Below are 19,818 nucleotides of genomic sequence, written 5' to 3' on the forward strand. Positions count from 1 at the left end.
TCGTACTTTTGTACTTTTGAAAACTCTATCCAAACAAGGTCCAAGTCAAAGAACAAAATGATTTTAAAAATAACATAATAACTTGATATTTTAAAAAGGTTCAACTATGATATTGAAAAGACATGATAACGGAAAAGTATCAAAGATGTGATCAATCAGGTGGTATTCATAAAATTCATTGGGGTGCTTTGATTGGTCAAATTTGTTGTATTACCATGTCTTTCCCATATCATAGAGTTTTTCATTTAAAAATGTACAAATCATGGTTTTAAAAACCGATTTGGAAATTAAACCACTTGGCCATCGATTCCTAGGTCAAATAGTTTGGTTGTTTTATTCAAACCCTGGTTGGATGGTTTTGGGGTCCAAAACCAGACCCGAAGCCATGACTGGTTCCCAAGTCAACCAGTCCGTCCATCTGGTCCGGTTCGGTTTCAAAACTATGTTATAAACCCACAGATGACAATTAAATGACAATATCCAATTAAGTGACGGAATGGTAACGGCAGGGGGCTAAGTGTGGTGACCCTCAAAATAGAGGTGGGTGTCTGCCATTTACCCAAAAAGAATAACGTTTAACTACCGTCTCGGCGGCTCGTGCGTGGCCGTGGAGTGAACTTGCTAAAATGAGCCAATCCGTGAAGATGCGTCTTGAATTTGTCGGCGGTCTAATGGAGAGCAGAGGCTTCTTCCATGATTTGCAATACCGCACAAAAAGACTTCACACTTAACTAATCATCCATTAAAAAAAACATTAACAAATATATACAAAAAAAAAATCTGGCAAATTACATTACATCAGCCTCGTCCTCGTCCAGACCGGGGAAAAAGGCCGGTGCTAACCTTCTATACGAAGTCTTGAACACACTCAGTCTCCTCACTCCTCCTTAGAATTCTCTGCAACGAAATCCATGCATTAAAAAAACCTTGCTTCCATCCATTGGGAAGAAAAGTCTCAGAAGGTGAGAGACAGAGCAATCGCTGTAATGCCAAGCCTTAGATCTTTCTTTCTATAATCTATAGATTCGACGCACCTCGATTCTCTGTCTTATCTCTCGTTTAATGCTCGCATTTGATTAGAATTTGGAATGTGAATTTTTCGTATTTGTTTACGTTCTCTGAACTTTTAAGATGCACAGCCTTCGTGAGATTCATTTCTGTACAGTGTTGACTGAAACCGATCTGGCTGTTTTACTAAGATTTTCCATTTCTTATTGTAATTTTCTCTTGTTTTGCGGAGATTGAGTTGTCGAGCCAGTATGGCTTCGCATTTTAGTGTTGGGAGATGTAGATATTCTAAATGTTTTGTTTGGGAGGTTTGAGTAGTATTCTTTCAAATCCATTGCGTTTTTCAGTTGTTGAGTGGAAAAGTCGGAACATTGAGTTCAGAGTGGTTAAAATATGGATATTGGGTTGCTGAATAGTCCATCTAGTGGCTTGTTGTATAAGTTATGTGGAAATCATTGGATCTCTGTCGAATTTTCTGAGATTTCATATGGATTTCGAAAATTCTGGGATAGGGCGATTGGCTTGTTGTTTCTCTAGGGTAGCGGCACTGGATATAGGCGAATTTAATTCTTTTTGAATTGATGTTGATGTGGATTCTTAAATATCTGTAAAATGCTTGCTCATTGCTCCGGATCTGCTATTTTCTTACTCCCAATTTTGCTGCTGTTGCCGATTCTGTCACTGTGGTTTTAGAGATCGACCGAATTCGTCTTGGTTAGATTCATTTCTTTTAGTCTCGTGATCTTTGGGTTTTCTAGCGAGTAGCAATTAGCATTTGTTATGCATTTCCGTGTCTGTTTTTCTTTTATTTAATATCTCGATTTCTTGATTTGCAGGAGGCTCTTCTTTTCTTCTTCTTTATTTGATGATATCTCCACAGTAGATCTGGAAGAGAGCAGCGTTCAGGATTGGTTTATTTAGAGGTCCAGGACCGCTGCAAAGATGGCTACGACACTGGCTTGGAGGATTGCTACCAGCAATGGCAGCAGCCATGGAACTAATGATGTGGTACTTACTTTTGCTTTTTGATATTTTATTCTAGCTAAATGGTAGACTGGAATGCTTTATTTGAGTGCTAAGCTCAACTAGCCTTCATAGATTCTTATGAAATGGGACTGGGTGTAGGTCTCCGAAATGTATGTCCTTTGCCTCCTTTTGCTGTTTGGTTCTCTACTGCCAGACTTTGACTGGGCTTGTTACCCTTGTATGCTATATAGTATATTGGTCTCAAAGTTTCAGCTTCTATTTGTTTCTAGTTTTCTAGTATGGAAATGATGGGGCTCTGCTGCAAATGAATTCTGGGGGATTCCTTATTTGTTTGGGTTGCTACTCTGAAAGAACATGTGTCCTGAATGGGTGAGAAAGCATATTTCAATTTCTGAAAATCAGCTCATATGTGGTTACATGGATATCATACCTGACAAGTGACATTTCATGCCATCTCATATATTCTTTTTGTAAGCATGGCTTGCCATTGCAACCAGTCCCTATAAGCTATATGGTTCCTCCATAACAAGGGGGAGATTGAGGAGGATGTCACCCAAAGAATTAGAGCAGGATGGGAAAAATGGAGGGGTGCATCGGGACTTTTATGTGATAGGCGAATACCACTTAGATTAAAAGGAAAATTTTATAAAAGAATTGTGAGGCCTATTATATTTTATGGAGCAAAGTGTTGGGCAGCCAAGAAAAAACATGTCCCAGAAATGAATGTGGCAGAAATGTGAATGCTAAGATGGATGAGTGGAAAAACTAGAAAGGATAGGATTAGAAATGAGGTTAACCTAGGTGTAGCTCCAATAAGTGATAAAATGAGAGAGAGAGAGAGAGAGAGAGAGAGAGAGAGAGAGAAGACTAAGATGGTTTGGGCACATGCATAGAAGACCACCAACTGCACTAGTTAGAAGAAGTAATTTGTTACACGCTGAAGGGGCTAGAAGAGCTCAGGGTAGACCAAAATAGGATATGGGTAGAAGTAATAAGAAATTATTTAAGCACTAATAATTTAAGGGAAGTTGTCAAAAACTCACCATGAGTTTTCAACATTTCTCTTAAACTCAATACAACTTTTCAAAATGTCTAAAACTCACCATGTCAGTAAGTTTTTATTTTCCATCTTCTTCCCTATGATTAGTCACATTGTATTTATTTATTGTGTAAGTGCATTTTTCCTGCTTCTTCCTTATGATTTTTCCATCTTAGTTCTTGTGTTTTCTTATAGCAATCACCATATGTACTTGCATTCTGGTTCAAAATTAATTTCACTATTTTCTGTCTGGTAATTATTGCATCTTCTATCTTTCTTATGGTAACAGGAAAGAAATGGGGACACAAAACATCAAGATTTGGAGACTCCAACTCCACACTTAAGCATTAAGGCTGGTTTGAGGTAAGTAAAAAGTTCTCCTAAAAAGTAACATTTCCAATTTGGATAATTCTGAAACATTCTTGTTTGCATCTTCTGCTTATTAATGTATGCTTGTACTACCTATGTAAAATAAATGCAGCATTGAAGCTTTTATCAGTTTAAATCATGGATGTTAAGATATTTCTTCACTTTCTTTTGTTATCAAGTTGAAGCATATGATTGGACAATGAACAAGGACCACTCCATCCTATATTTAACACGCAAATATGAAAATGTGTCTGACAGCCATATTTTTTGAAATGGATGATGACCTTTTTAGTGTCCTTGTTGCATATATTGTAACCAACAAAAACCACCATCTACCAAACACAGATATCTTTCTAGTGGCTAGCCATCTAAGTGTCAAACTTAACCACTTCTCTGTTATGAGAAGATGTTTGGGATGCTTTACAGGCTATGTACCTTACTTGTAACTAATAAATAGGTATAAGTCCTTGTATCATAATTCTGAGCATTGATCCTTGCCCCTCTAGGCCTCTACCTTTCCCAGGTAATTCCATACTTCTTACCCTAACTTTCTTCGTACAGTTGTGCACAGTAATCTCACCAAAGGAATCACTATACTCGGAAGTATCTTGTAGCCCTAAAGGAAGTTTCCCGATTCATGTTTTGGAATAACTAAATTTTCTCTGGTGCATATGCATCTTTAAGTTTATGAAACTATGGACTTTTGTTGTACCTTCTCTATCATCCTATATTAAATTGAATAGATCCATTAATTAATGATTATTCAATTGTTTTTCTGAAAAAAATCCCTTTAAGCTTATGCTTTGTCAAGTATTTTAGATGATAGTCTTAATCTGTTTTCTTTCCCATAATCAGATCAAACTTATGATATCTAGCTTAAGGTAGTTATGTTAATACAAATAGATGCTCATACTACTTTTTGCAAGCAAGCTTCAACATGCAATCTGGAGCATTCTAGTGTGGTTCCATTTTCTTGCTTGGATGCAACAAGCAACATACTTTTTTTTTTGGATAAATATAGATTTGAGATCTTATCCTTGCAATTTCCTGCAGGGATCGTGGAACCATGGAGGATCCAGATGGGACATTAGCAAGTGTTGCCCAATGCATTGAGCAATTACGGAGGAGTTCTTCAACTGTACAAGAGAAAGAGAGCTTATTGAAGCTATTGTTGGACCTTATTGAAACACGCGACAATGCTTTCAGTGCAGTTGGATCTCATTCTCAGGCAGTTCCTATACTTGTTTCTCTTCTCAGATCAGGATCACTTGGAGTGAAGCTGCAGGCTGCTACTGTTTTAGGCTCTCTTTGTAAAGAGGATGAACTGCGGATAAAAGTCTTGCTTGGGGGATGCATTCCACCATTGCTTTCTCTTCTTAGATCCAGTTCTGCAGAAGGACAAATTGCAGCTGCAAAGGCTATTTATGCTGTATCTCAAGGTGGGGCTAAGGATCATGTTGGATCAAAGATTTTTTCAACTGAAGGAGTTGTTCCTGTGCTTTGGGAGCAACTAGAAAATGGGCTTAAGGCTGGAAATTTTGTTGATAACCTTCTAACTGGAGCTTTGAGAAATCTGTCTAACAGCACTGAGGGGTTCTGGTCTGCAACAATAGAAGCAGGAGGAGTCGATATACTTGTGAAATTGCTCACAACTGGACAATCAAGTACCCAGGCAAATGTTTGCTTTCTTCTTGCATGTATGATGATGGAGGATTCATCTGTGTGTTCTAGAATCTTAGGTGCAGAAGCCACTAAACAATTACTCAAGCTATTAGGACCTGGTAATGAAGCCTCTGTTAGAGCAGAAGCTGCGGGTGCTCTTAAATCCCTCTCTGTTCAGTGCAAAGAAGCAAGGCGTGAGATAGCAAATTTTAATGGAATACCTGCTTTGATAAATGCAACAATAGCTCCATCAAAAGAATTCATGCAAGGTGAGTGTGCTCAAGCATTACAGGAGAATGCTATGTGTGCTCTAGCAAATATATCTGGTGGTTTGTCGTCCGTCATCTCTAGTCTTGGTGAAAGTCTTGAGTCATGTACTTCGCCTGCTCAGATTGCTGACACACTAGGGGCATTAGCTTCAGCTCTTATGATATATGATAGCAAAGCAGAATCAATTAGAGCATCGGACCCCTTTGTTATTGAGCAGATATTGGTTAAGCAGTTTAAACCTCGATTACCATTTCTTGTACAGGAACGTACCATTGAAGCACTAGCCAGCTTGTATGCAAATGCTATTCTCTCAAAGAGACTCATAAATTCTGATGCAAAGCGTTTACTTGTTGGTTTGATCACAATGACAACAAATGAGGTACAGGATGAGCTTGTAAGGTCCCTTCTCTTACTTTGCAACAATGAGGGCAGTCTATGGCGTGCTCTTCAAGGTCGGGAGGGGATCCAGCTGTTAATATCCCTTCTTGGTCTTTCCTCAGAGCAACAACAGGAATGTGCAGTTGCTTTGCTCTGTCTTTTATCAAATGAAAATGATGAGAGTAAATGGGCCATAACTGCTGCTGGAGGCATACCCCCACTTGTTCAGATTCTAGAGACAGGGTCTATGAAAGCCAAGGAAGATTCTGCAACAATCCTGGGAAACCTCTGCAACCACAGTGAAGATATACGGGCTTGTGTTGAGAGTGCTGATGCTGTTCCTTCTTTATTATGGCTACTAAAAAATGGAAGCCAGAATGGGAAAGAGATTGCAGCAAAGACGTTAAACCATCTTATCCACAAATCTGATACTGGGACAATCAGCCAACTAACTGCCTTGCTAACCAGTGACCTACCAGAATCTAAGGTTTATGTTTTGGATGCCCTGAAAAGTTTGCTTTCAGTGGCTCCTCTTAAGGATATATTACATCAAGGAAGTGCTGCAAATGATGCATTTGAAACAATAATTAAAATTTTGGGTTCTACAAGGGAAGAAACACAAGCCAAATCTGCATCAGTTCTAGCTGGACTCTTTTATCTCCGGAAAGACTTGCGTGAAAGTAGTATTGCTGTTAAGACTCTCTGGTCGGCCATGAAGTTGTTAAATGTAGACTCTGAAAAGATATTAGTAGAATCTTCATGCTGCCTTGCTGCCATTTTCCTTTCAATTAAACAAAACCGGGATGTGGCTGCTGTTGCTAGAGATGCATTGTCTCCATTAATTGTTCTTGCTAACTCTTCAATTCTGGAAGTTGCAGAACAAGCAACAAGGGCATTGGCTAATCTTCTTTTGGATAATGATGTCTCAGTCCAAGCAGTTCCTGAAGAGATAATTTTTCCTGCTACAAGAGTGATGCGAGAAGGGACAATCGATGGAAGAACCCATGCTGCAGCAGCAATTGCTCGTCTCCTCCAATGTCGCTCAATGGACTTCGCAATTTCCGATTGTGTAAATCGTGCTGGGACAGTTCTTGCCTTAGTTTCTCTTCTGGAGTCTGCTAATACGGAATCTTCTGCCACATTGGAAGCACTTGATGCACTTGCTTTGTTGTCAAGGTCAAAAGGAGCTACTGCAAATACAAAACCTGCTTGGGCTGTACTGGCTGAATTTCCACACACTATAGCCCCAATAGTTTCATGCATAGCTGATGCAACACCATTGTTGCAGGACAAAGCTATAGAAATTTTGTCAAGGCTCTGCCATGATCAGCCTGTTGTCCTTGGAAATGCAATTCCCAGTACCTTAGGTTGTATATCATCAATCGCAAGAAGGGTAATTAGTTCCAAAAACATAAAGGTAAAAGTTGGAGGAACTGCACTTCTTATTTGTGCTACGAAAGTGCACCACCAAAGAGTCATTGAAGCTTTGAATGAGTCAAACTCCTGTGTATATCTCATTCAATCTCTTGTTGAGATGCTCAGTTTGGTGCAAGCATCCCCCTCACTGCATCAGGATGACAGCGAAAGCAGGGAGATAAGCATTCATAGGCATACTAAGGAACAAAGTAGGACTAGTGAAAGTGAGAGTAGCACAACAGCTATTTCTGGTGACAAATTAGCTATTTGGCTGCTTTCTGTCCTTGCGTGTCATGATGATAGAAGTAAAACTGCAATTATGGAGGCTGGAGCACTTGGTGTTCTTACAGACAAGATCTCTCAGTGTTTGCCACAAGCTATTCAGGTATTTCACACAAACTGCAATTTATTTGTTATAGTATGAGTTGTGCATGCATTGATGAGATATGTGGTGGTTGGTGAATCATAGTCCTTTTTTTAGGCTTTTATGATCAGACCTTAACCATTCATTAACATTCTACCCTTTCTTCTTCATTGTTTATTTTGTTTTTGTAATAGTTGATTACTTTTTATGCATTTCTCACTATTATTTTTGATGTTGCATTTTTCTGATATAATTCCCAATGCTTCTATTCACCCAATCAATATAATTTTGTACAGAATGACACCATAGAAGATAGCAGTACGTGGGTTTATGCTTTGTTGCTTACAATTTTGTTTCAAGACAGAGAAATTATACGGGCACATGCAACTATGAGATGTGTCCCTGTACTCGCAAACATGTTGAAGTCAGAGGAGTCAGCAAACAGATATTTTGCAGCACAAGCACTGGCTAGTCTTGTCTGTAATGGTAGCAGAGGGACTCTTCTAGCTGTTGCAAATTCAGGGGCAGCAGGTGGGCTTATTTCCTTACTTGGCTGTGCCGATGTTGATATATGTGACCTTTTGGAATTGTCAGAGGAGTTTTCTTTGGTGCGCAATCCAGATCAGGTTGCTCTAGAGAGGTTGTTTAGAGTTGATGACATTAGAGTTGGTGCTACTTCTCGGAAAGCAATACCTTCACTTGTTGATTTGCTGAAACCAATTCCAGATCGACCTGGTGCACCTTTTCTAGCTCTTGGACTCTTGACGCAACTAGCAAAAGACAGTCCCTCAAACAAGATCGTGATGGTTGAGTCTGGTGCCTTAGAGGCACTGACCAAATATCTTTCACTTGGTCCACAAGATGCAACAGAGGAAGCTGCCACAGAGTTATTGGGGATTCTATTTGGAAGTGTGGAAATACGAAAGCATGATTCTGCATTTGGTGCTATTAGTCAGCTTGTAGCGGTCTTACGTCTAGGTGGAAGAGGGGCAAGGTATAGTGCTGCCAAAGCATTGGATAGCCTATTTTCCTCAGACCATATTAGAAATGCAGAGACTGCTCGGCAAGCTATTAAGCCCCTTGTAGAGATTCTTAACACTGGCATGGAAAAGGAGCAACATGCTGCTATCGGTGCACTCGTTAGGTTATTGTGTGAAAGTCCATCAAGAGCCTTAGCTGTTGCAGATGTTGAAATGAATGCGGTGGATGTTCTTTGCAGGATCCTTTCATCAAATTGTTCAATGGAACTGAAAGGGGATGCTGCTGAGTTGTGTTGTGTCCTTTTTGGCAACACAAGAATTAGGTCCACAATGGCTGCAGCTCGCTGCGTTGAGCCTCTGGTCTCTCTTCTTGTTACTGAGTTTAGTCCTGCTCATCACTCAGTGGTTCGTGCACTGGATAAACTGTTGGATGATGAGCAACTGGCCGAATTAGTTGCTGCTCATGGTGCAGTAATTCCTCTTGTTGGCCTTCTGTTTGGTAGGAATTACACACTTCATGAATCTATATCAAAAGCTCTTGTGAAGTTAGGAAAGGATAGACCAGCGTGTAAGATGGAAATGGTGAAAGCTGGAGTCATTGAGAGCATACTTGATATCCTCCATGAAGCACCTGACATTCTTTGCACTGCATTTGCAGAATTGCTTCGGATATTGACTAATAATACAGGTATTGCTAAGAGCCCATCTACAGCCAAAGTGGTTGAGCCCCTTTTCCTGTTGTTATCAAGACCAGAATTTGGTCCTGATGGACAGCACAGTGTTTTACAGGTACTTGTTAATATTTTGGAACACCCCCAGTGCCGAGCAGACTATAATTTGACTCCTAATCAAGCTATTGAACCACTTATCCCTTTGTTGGAATCTCTTACTCCAGCTGTGCAACAACTAGCAGCTGAACTTCTCTCACATCTGCTCTTGGAGGAACATCTTCAGAAGGACTTGATAACACAACAAACTATTGGTCCATTAATACGAGTCCTAGGGTCTGGTATACCCATTTTGCAGCAGAGGGCTATAAAGGCTCTTGTTGCTATTGCGTTAATTTGTCCAAATGAGATTGCAAAAGAAGGTGGTGTCAATGAGCTTTTCAAAGTGATACTGCAAACTGATCCTCCGTTGCCTCATGCCTTGTGGGAGTCTGCTGCTTCTGTTTTAGCCAGTATTTTGCAGTTCAGTTCTGAGTTTTACTTGGAGGTACCCATTGCATTATTGGTACGATTGCTTCGTTCTGGAACTGAAACCACAGTTATTGGTGCATTAAATGCTCTACTTGTGCTGGAAAGTGATGATTCTTCCAGTGCTGAAGCTATGGCTGAAAGTGGTGCTGTAGAGGCACTTTTGGAACTTCTTAGGTGCCATCAGTGTGAAGAAACTGCAGCAAGACTGCTGGAAGTATTGCTAAATAATGTGAAAATTAGAGAAACAAAAGCTGCTAAATCTGCAATTGCACCATTGTCACAATACCTTTTGGATCCACAAACTCAAACCCAGCAAGCAAGGTTACTAGCAAGCTTGGCTCTTGGTGACCTATTCCAGAATGAGGCTCTTGCTCGAAGTACAGATGCTGTTTCATCTTGTCGAGCTCTAGTAAATCTTCTTGAAGACCAACCTACTGAAGAAATGAAAGTTGTAGCTATATGTGCCCTGCAAAACCTTGTAATGTACAGTCGATCAAACAAAAGAGCTGTTGCAGAAGCTGGTGGAGTACAGGTTATACTTGACCTTATTGGTTCAAGTGATCCGGATACATCAGTTCAGGCAGCAATGTTTATTAAATTGGTTTTCTCTAACCATACCATCCAGGAGTATGCTTCTAGTGAAACAGTCAGAGCTATAACTGGTATATTTTCTCTTTCTTATTATTATAAAGAATCAATCTACCTTTAATTTTTTTTTCATGGTATATCTGTTACTGTTGCCATGGATGCCTATAGCATTTTATAGAACTTCTGTTTTTGATTTTGATTATTTGCTGACCTGCTCTCATGTATCTTAGAGTAGTGCTGGAAACTTCATCTCCAAGAGAGGAAATAATATCTTTAATTTTCACCAAGGATTGCAACTTATTTCTTATTTGTGGCTCTAAGTTTATCTTCCTTATCCAACTAGTGTTACCACTCTGTTTGTGGGTTGGCAACAGAATTCCCATTCCATAGTGCCATTCTATCAAAACTTGCTTCCATATACTGCATATGCCTCAAGTTAGCTGCCTATGGGACCATTTACTCTTTCAGAAAATGAACTGTCAATCCTCTATATTTTTATCTATAACTTAAAGAATCCATTGATGGAGTAGATAATAGGAGCATAATATATTACAATCAAATCACCTTTACAAAGAAAAATAGATCTGGCCTGATGCTGCTTTCCCCATAGTCTCCCAAGAAACCCAAGGGTGCAATCTGTACCTCCTTTAGTTTTATGGATAAGCACCACAAATCATTGACTCTCAGTTAATAATTCGTCTATGTGGATTCTTGAGGGGACACTTCTATATATGATTTTGTTCTTATCTTCACTTATTTGATATAAATGAACAATTCAATATCTACTATGCATAATAGTTTTCATATTTTCTTGTAAAATGTTTCTAGTCAACAATGATAAACTTTTAGATTCACTCATGCAATCTGCTATGGGCAATGAATTCAAAGGATGAGGAAATTTTTAGAAGCAAAATTCCAAATTTGAATGCTTCCGAGTCTGTTTATTCATTTTTCTGAGCCAATTGCTGGGTGCAAATTGGGTTCTGATTCCTATCCCGTGTCAATTCAAGACTGTGTTAATGGATCTAACCTCATGTTGAACAAGAATCAGCATTGATTCATTATCATGAAAAAGTGCTTGTACTGCTCAAATCACCATGATAAGCATCCTATGAAAGCACTAAGGCACAAAGGCTCCAAACAAATATCTTTTTTCATCAAAGTAACATAATCTTCTCTACAATATTGACCTAAAATTATAGGTTAATGGGCTGGATGACAAAACCTAGAAAGCCTCAAAATTGATTTGTTTGAATCTGGACAAGATTTAAGGCATAACTGGATTCCTAATTAGATCCAAACCAAGAACTACAGGAGCTTTTTGAAACTGTGTGAATGGCCCTAAACCAAAACAGTAGATCATTGTGAATAAACCCTAGTTGATTCTAGGTCAAAGTAGAGAAGAAGAAAGAAGAAAGAAAAGAGAAAGAAGAAGAAGGAGAGGAGAAGAGTGTTCGGCCAGACTAGAAGAGAGGATGTTCTAAAAAAATCTCTCCTAGCCGACCCACTTGACTTTTATTCATAAAACTTGAGTTACAAGAAAGACAATTTTGTCCCTCATAGAAGATGGGACACATAACTTAAACTCAGATACAATAGACCTTTCACTTTCAATAAGATACACAAGAATGACCAAAATACCCTTGACTCGAGCATTCTAACACTCCCCCTCAAGCTGGAGAGTATATATCATATAGTCCCAGCTTGTTACAAATGTAATCTATTCTTCCCCGAGACAATCCTTTTGTGAAGAGATCTGCCCACTGATTTCCTGAGCTCACATGAGATGTAGTTATTACCCCACTTATCACTTTCTCTCTCACAAAGTGACAATCCACCTGAATATGTTTAGTTCAGTTGAAAAACAGCCCACTTGATGTATGGAACTGTTTGAGATTAGATGCAAACCAGAAAATGAATAAACAAGAGAGGAAGAGAAGAGAGAGCTGGCGGCAATGAGTGTTAGAGAGTAAGAGGTTCGAACATAACCCCTCTCTAACACTCTAAACATCTTATTAATAAGTTAATCTTTGACAAATTACAGAGAGGCCCTTGAGTGAGCAGGAAAATACAAAAAAACAGAATATTACAGAGTATGGGCCCAGAATAAGGCCCACAACAGAGAGAAACATAACATAACATGAAATGACAGTCTATGGGCCATTCGGCCCATCTTCTCTACACTCCCCCTCAAGCTGAGCATAGATGTTAATCATGCCCAGCTTGCCAGTGTCATGTTGAAGCCTTGCCTTGGAAATGCCCTTGGTGAGAAAATCTGCCAGTTGTCCTTCAGAAGTAATGAATGGAAGACACACTTCACCGGAGGAGACTCTTTCACGAATAAAGTGTCTATCAACCTCAATATGTTTGGTTCTATCATGTTGTACCGGGTTGTGAGCAATGTTGATGGCAGCCTGATTATCACAGTACAACATCATGGGTTTGTCATGATCTACCCCAAGTTCTTCCATTAAGGACCTTAGCCACAATAATTCCGAGCCTCCATGTGCCATGGCTCTATATTCTGCTTCTGCGGAGGATCGAGCCACAACTGTTTGTTTCTTACTCCTCCAAGAGACAACATTACCAGCCACCAGACTGCAATACGCTGAAGTAGATCTTCTATCATCAATATTTCCAGCCCAATCAGCATCAGTATAAGGTTCAAGTTTCAATTGACCATGTTTGGCAAATAGAATTTCTTTTCCTGGAGAGCCTTTCAGATAGCACAAAATCCGTTCTGCTGCTGCCATATGGGTATCTCTAGGAGCATGCATGAACTGGCTAATGCAACTGACAGCATACGCGATATCTGGCCTAGTCATGCACAGGTACAAAAGCTTCCCAAGAAGTCTCTGAAAGACCCCTTTGTCTTCCAACAAAGTTCCATCCGAATTTGAAAGTTTGTGACTCATATCAATAGGAGTTGCAGCTGGTCTTGCACCCAATTTTCCAGTTTCAGACAACAAATCAAGGACATATTTCCTCTGGGAAATAAGAATCCCATCCCTGGATCTGGCAACTTCTATGCCAAGGAAATATCTCAACTCCCCCAGATCCTTAATCTCAAATTCTGTACGGAGGAAAGACTTAAGGCCCAGAATGCCAGAGGCATCATCACCAGTCACTATAATGTCATCAACATACACAATGAGATACACTACTAGAGACCCACTTTTCTTCACAAAAAGAGTATGATCTGACTGTGTCTGAACATAGCCGAATTTAACAAGTGCAGTTCTAAATCTCTCAAACCAGGCTCTAGGAGATTGTTTGAGGCCATAAAGAGATTTCTTCAGTTTACATACCTTTCCTTGTATATCTTTCCCATACATTCCTGGAGGAAGACACATGTAGACCTCCTCATGTAAGTCACCATTCAGAAATGCATTCTTTACATCTAACTGATAGAGAGGCCAATCAAAGTGAGCTACCAGAGATAAAAGAACCCTCACAGATGTCATCTTAGCAATAGGGGCAAAAGTCTCCAGATAGTCAATCCCATATGTCTGTGTGTAGCCCTTTGCAACAAGTCTGGCCTTGTACCTCTCAATAGTCCCATCTGCCCTGTATTTAATGGTAAAAACCCACTTGCATCCAACTGGATCCTTCCCTTCAGGCAAATCCACCACCTCCCAAGTACCATTTTCATGTAGAGCATCCATTTCAGCCTGCATGGCATCTCTCCATTCTGGAATCCCAAGAGCTTCTGATACAGACCTAGGAATGGGGTTAGAAGCAACTGAAGAGAGGTAGGCACAATATGAAGGGGAAAGTAGGTCATAAGAAAGGTGTTTGGAAATGCAGTGTGTAGTACACTTCCGCTTTCCTTTCCTAACAGCAATGGGGACATCAAGATCTGGGAAGGGGGATTCCAAGGGAGCTGAAGCAATACCTGTTATCTCATCTGTGATTGGGAGGGTATGAGCCTCATCTGTTGTAAGGGAAACCACTTGCTCATTCCTGGATCTCTGCCTTTGATACACTTTGGGATTATGGGTAGGACGAGGAGGTAAAGAAATAGGAGCACTAGGACAAGAGGAATGAAGTGGCTGATCCTCCTTTGATTCATTTTGTGAGGATACAGATTTGTCAAGAGACTGAACTGGGACAGGAAGGGGAAGAGCAAAAACTTGTGACAGACTCTCCCTCTGTTGACAATGTCCTTCCTGAGAGGAACCATAAAAAGGAGAAAGTTCATCAAAGGTAACGTCCATAGAGACATGTCTGGTGCCAGTCTTTGGATCAAAACAACAATAACCCTTTTGTGTGGGGGAGTAACCGAGGAAGATGCATTTGTGGGCTTTTGGTTCAAACTTGTGTCTCTGCACACTTGGAATGTGAACATAACAGGTACAACCAAACACACGAAGAGGAATTGGGAAGAGATCCTTATCTGGATGAAGAAGACTGAAGGGGGATTTAAACCCTAAAACCCTGGATGGCATACGGTTTATGAGATAGGTAGCAGTAAGTACAACATCACCCCAAAATCTTGTGGGAACATGTGAGGCAAATAAAAGGCTCCTTGCAACTTCAACAATATGTCTATTTTTTCTCTCAGCAACTCCATTTTGTTCAGGGGTTCTAACACAGGAGCTTTGGTGAATAACCCCCATGTCAGAGAGATACAAGGATAAGCTCTTCTCAAAATACTCTTTTGCATTGTCAGATCTGAAAACCTTAATTCTGGTACCAAATTGAGTCAAAACAAGCTCATGAAATTGCCTCACAAGTCTCGGGACTTCGTCTCGGGACTTCGTCTCGGGACTTCGTCTCGGGATTTCATTAAGTATATCCAAGTGAATCTAGAAAAGTCATCAATGAACAGGATAAAGTATTTGTAGCCCCCCATAGAGGATAAGTGGTAAGGCCCCCACACATCAGAGTGTACAATATGAAAAAGAAAAGATGATCTTTTATTGCTCACAGGGTAATTTTTTCTACAATGCTTTGACAACTGACATGACTCACAATTGAGACTGGACACACTGACTCCCTTAAACAGTTTGGGAAGCAAATGACTTAAAGCAGAAAAAGGTAAATGACCCAACCGACAATGACTCAACATAATTTGATTGACTGACTCTGAAGAAGTAGAACCAAAAGCAGCATTCTTGGGATGAACAAAGCATTGGCCAGGGGTGTCGAGCAAGTATATTCCATTCGCTTCATGGCCACTCCCAATCACCTTCCGAGACTTCAGGTCCTGAAACACACAATGAGAAGGGAAAAAGGTTACACAACAATTCAATGACTTAGTCAAGCTACTTACAGATAACAAGTTGGTATTTAACTTAGGTACATGAAGAGTGGAAGATAAAAGTAAAGAGCCTGTAGGCTTGACAGTTCCCTTGCCAGAAATGGGGGCAAGAAAACCATCAGCTAAGGTGATTTTGTCACGACCAGGAAGCAAATCATATGACACAAACAAAGTGGAAAGGTTGGTCATGTGATCAGAAGCACCTGAGTCAATGATCCAAGGGGTCTTGGGATTACCTGAGGTAGATGCATGGTTAGCAGAAGCCCTTATACCTGAGTGAGCAAATGCAGAGGTGGCTGGACTTCCAGAAGGGTTGGATGATGAAGTTACACCTTCAAGCTGGCTGATCATCCTTCCAAACTTCTCATAATCAGCTTTCATGGCTTCCAATTGTGCACTTGCAGACTCAAACTCGGTATCTGTACTTGTGGCTGTATGTGCACTTCCTGTCTTTCTACTGTCATTCTTCTTCTGGAATCGGATAGGGACAAGACTGGGATGCAATTTCCAGCACTTGTCCTTAGTGTGTTTCGGCTTCTTGCAATATTCACACACCACCTCCTTCTTTCCTGTGCCACTGGGGGCTCCTGTAACCCCTTTGGGTTTGATTCCCATATTTGCAAAATGATCATTGATACTGACCCCTTGAACCTGCACTTGCCTCCTGCTTTCTTCACTACTGACCAAAGCTATGCTTGAGACAATGAAACATCTTCCTTGGACAAGATGTTTTGCTTTGTAATGTCATATTCAGAATTCAGCCCTGTCAAGAACTCAAAGACCCTATTCCTTTCAACCAATTTCCTATATGTTTCAGCATCCTTAGGGGTATCCCATGTCACGGCCTCTATCAAATCAATCTCTTGCCATATAGATTTTAGGGCTGAGAAGTATGCTGCAAGTGACTTCTCCCCCTGTCTTAGATTCTTCACATCACTTCTCAGTTTGTAAGCTCCAGCAACATTCAACTTCTGGGAGTAAGTTTCTGCAACACTATCCCAGATTTCTTTAGCCGAGTTCATCCACAGATAATGCTGACTAATCTGTGGCTGCATTGAGTTCACAAGCCACCCAATCACTGTGTAGTTTTCTTGTACCCATCTCTCATAAGATGGATCATCCTCTGGAGGAGATTTCTTGCTCCCAGAAATTAAACCCCATTTTCCTTTGCTACAAATGTGGATTTTCACTGATTGTGACCAAGCCAAGTAGTTGGTCCCATCAAGCTTAACTGTAGTTACAGCCAGCATAGAATCAGTTGGGGTTCCCAAAATCTGTCCATATTCAGCAGCATTCTTGTTTTCAAGGCTTGAGAAATCCATCATGTAAAGGCTCCAATTAGGATTTTTAATAGGTTTCTCAAGGTACTGGGGTCTTGATGAGTTTAGTTTGAGCTAAATAGGCAACAACAACTAGCTCACAGAATCCGTTCAGACTTGATAACTGTGACAGTCTAGTTCGGTGGTAGTTTTTTTCTTTACTGTTTCACCCCTTAAAGGACACCCAACAAACCTCCAATCACAAGGTATTTCAGGTTCTCAACAGCCGTTGTCCCAAAGAGAAGAAAACAGGGCCACAGTCCATAAGAGACCTTTCGTCGAACACTCAGTGTGTAGTAGTTAACAGCCTACTATTAACTAGAAGAAACCACTTCAAGGTGTTCAGTATAGGTCCAAGAAGAGGCTGGGATGAAGATGAGACTAGTGCCACTTAGTTTTAGATCAGTTTCAGCAGCTCGACAGTCCAATAATCAGTCGAATAGCACTTCCAAAACAACCCAGAAAAACAGTCCAGCAACAGTGGGCCGAATGTATGTGGACTTTGAATGCTTTAATAGTCCTCCCAAACAACAAAAAATAACTCAGCAAAGGACTGAGAAAAGACTTATAGCAAGAGAGTCTCTGGTTTGAACTATAAACCAGGCCGAACACTTGTTCTCTGAGATAACTTCGAAAGTCCTTCTCTCTGATTTCAAATCAGGCCAAACAACTTGCTCTCTGATTCTTCCTGGTAACCGAACCCTTCTCCAAGTGTATAGAAACTTGGGAAACCCTCCAATGACCTCCAAGAACCAGGCGGATGACTGTAAACTTTCAGCCCTAGAACCTCCTCATGTAGTTGGCTGAACTAGAACCACATGAGGGACACGCCAAGCAATGGCCCGCTCTGATACCAAGTTGAAAAACAGCCCACTTGATGTATGGAACTGTTTGAGATTAGATGCAAACCAGAAAATGAATAAACAAGAGAGGAAGAGAAGAGAGAGTTGGCGGCAATGAGTGTTAGAGAGTAAGAGGTTCGAACATAACCCCTCTCTAACACTCTAAACATCTTATTAATAAGTTAATCTTTGACAAATTACAGAGAGGCCCTTGAGTGAGCAGGAAAATACAAAAAAACAGAATATTACAGAGTATGGGCCCAGAATAAGGCCCACAACAGAGAGAAACATAACATAACATGAAATGACAGTCTATGGGCCATTCGACCCATCTTCTCTACAAGTTCTTTCATGGAAGACAGGATTGGATGAGATGTGAACAGCAACTTGGTTATCACAATATAGTTTCATGGGTTTGTCAATTGAGAAACCCATCTCCTGTAGTAGGTTCTTCAGCCATACTAGTTCACATGTGGTATGGGCCATAGCCCTGTACTCTGCTTCCGCACTACTTCTTGCCACCACTGTTTGCTTCTTGCTCTTCCAAGTTACAAGATTGCCACCTAGGAAGGTACAATACCCTGTGGTTGACCTCCTGTCTGATATAGAGCCAGCCCAATCAGCATCTGTGTACCCTACTATCTCAAGAGTTCCTCCCTTTTGGTATAACAAACCACGACCTGGAGCACCCTTTAGGTACCTAACAATTCTCAGAACAGCTTCTCAGTGAGGAACCCGGGGATGTTGCATAAACTGACTCACCGCACTCACAGCAAATGATATATCTGGTAGGGTAATGGTTAGGTAGTTCAACTTTCCCACCAACCTTCTGTATCTTCTAGGATCATCAAACTCTTCACCTGCATCCACACTTAACTTGGCATTGAGTTCCATAGGAGTCCCTGCTGGTTTAGCACCTAACAACCCTGTTTCTTCAAGTAGATCAATAACATATTTCCTCTGACATAGGTTGATCCCCTGTTTTGACCTTGCAACTTCTATTCCTAAGAAATACTTTAGCTTCCCCAGATCATTCATATTGAAGTGGTCCTGTAAGAATTTTTTTCAGCTTGTCAATTCCATTGCTGTCACTTCCAATTATGACAATATCATCCACATACACGACTAGCAAGATTTTTCCATCTTTTGAGTTATAGTTGAACACAAAATGATCAACCTGACACTGTTTCATCCCAAAGGCCTTCACCACTTCACTGAACCTGCCGAACCATGCACGAGGAGATTGTTTCAGTCCATAGATTGCCTTTTTGAGCCTACACACCTTACCAACCTTCCCCTGAGCAACAAACCCTGGTGGTTTCTCCATATACACCTTCTCAACAAGATCACCATGAAGGAAGGCATTTTTTATGTCAAGTTGTAGGAGAGGCCAATCATACATAGCAGCCAATGAGATCAACACCCGAACTAAACCAATTTTAGCTACAGGAGAGAATGTCTCCATATAGTCTACACCATATAACTGAGAATAGCCCTTGGCCACTAACTGTGCCTTCAATCGTTCCACACTGCCATCAGGAAGATGCTTCACTGTATAGACCCATTTACACCCAACAGTGTGCTTACCAGGAGGAAGGGTGGTGAGTTCCCAAGTATGATTATGTTTTAGAATAGAGAGTTCTTCTTCCATGGCTTGCTGCCACCCTAGGGAGGTAAGGGCTTCCTGTACAGTCTTGGGAATGGGAACCGATGAGAGTAATGATATAAACTTGCAATGAGAAGCAGAAAGGTGAGCAGTGGAAACTAGTCTGAAATGGGAGTACAAGTACGTTTACCTTTCCGCAAAGCAATAGGGAGATGAAGATCTGAGGGAGAAGGAGCAGTAGCAGGATCTGTCGACAAGTGTTGAAGTGGAGGAGGAGCCGAAGCACTTCTGCGGGTATACACCTGAGTAATTGGCGGCCTCTCTGTAGTAACAGGCATATGATGTGCATTTGCAGTAGGAATGGGAGCTATGGGAAGGGGGTCCACAACCGGAACAGGAAGAGGAACCACAGTGGGAGAAGAAGAGACCCTGACATCTAAGAAAAAAGGAACTGATTCAAAGAAGGTGACATCAGGGCACACAAATGATTTATGAAACTTAGGGTTATAACACTTGTACCCTTTCTGA

General features: G+C 40.7%; 1 protein-coding gene across 1 annotated transcript in view; it reads left to right on the forward strand.

Moving 5' to 3' along the window:
- Positions 1 to 620: 620 nt before the first annotated feature.
- The window catches only part of LOC148876839 (protein CELLULOSE SYNTHASE INTERACTIVE 1-like), a 31,821-nt gene continuing 12,623 nt past the window's right edge, over positions 621 to 19,818 (forward strand). Inside the window, exons 1-5 of the mRNA XM_088973531.1 lie at positions 621 to 962; positions 1,845 to 2,016; positions 3,324 to 3,397; positions 4,457 to 7,514; positions 7,790 to 10,334. Coding sequence (XP_088829657.1) covers positions 1,951 to 2,016; positions 3,324 to 3,397; positions 4,457 to 7,514; positions 7,790 to 10,334 — 5,743 coding nt within the window. The 5' untranslated portion in view covers positions 621 to 962; positions 1,845 to 1,950. The remainder of the gene's footprint in view (positions 963 to 1,844; positions 2,017 to 3,323; positions 3,398 to 4,456; positions 7,515 to 7,789; positions 10,335 to 19,818) is intronic.

The sequence above is a fragment of the Nelumbo lutea genome, chromosome 1 (genome assembly GCF_056320005.1).
Source record: "Nelumbo lutea isolate HS-2025 chromosome 1, American lotus-T2T, whole genome shotgun sequence".
Lineage (NCBI taxonomy): Eukaryota > Viridiplantae > Streptophyta > Magnoliopsida > Proteales > Nelumbonaceae > Nelumbo > Nelumbo lutea.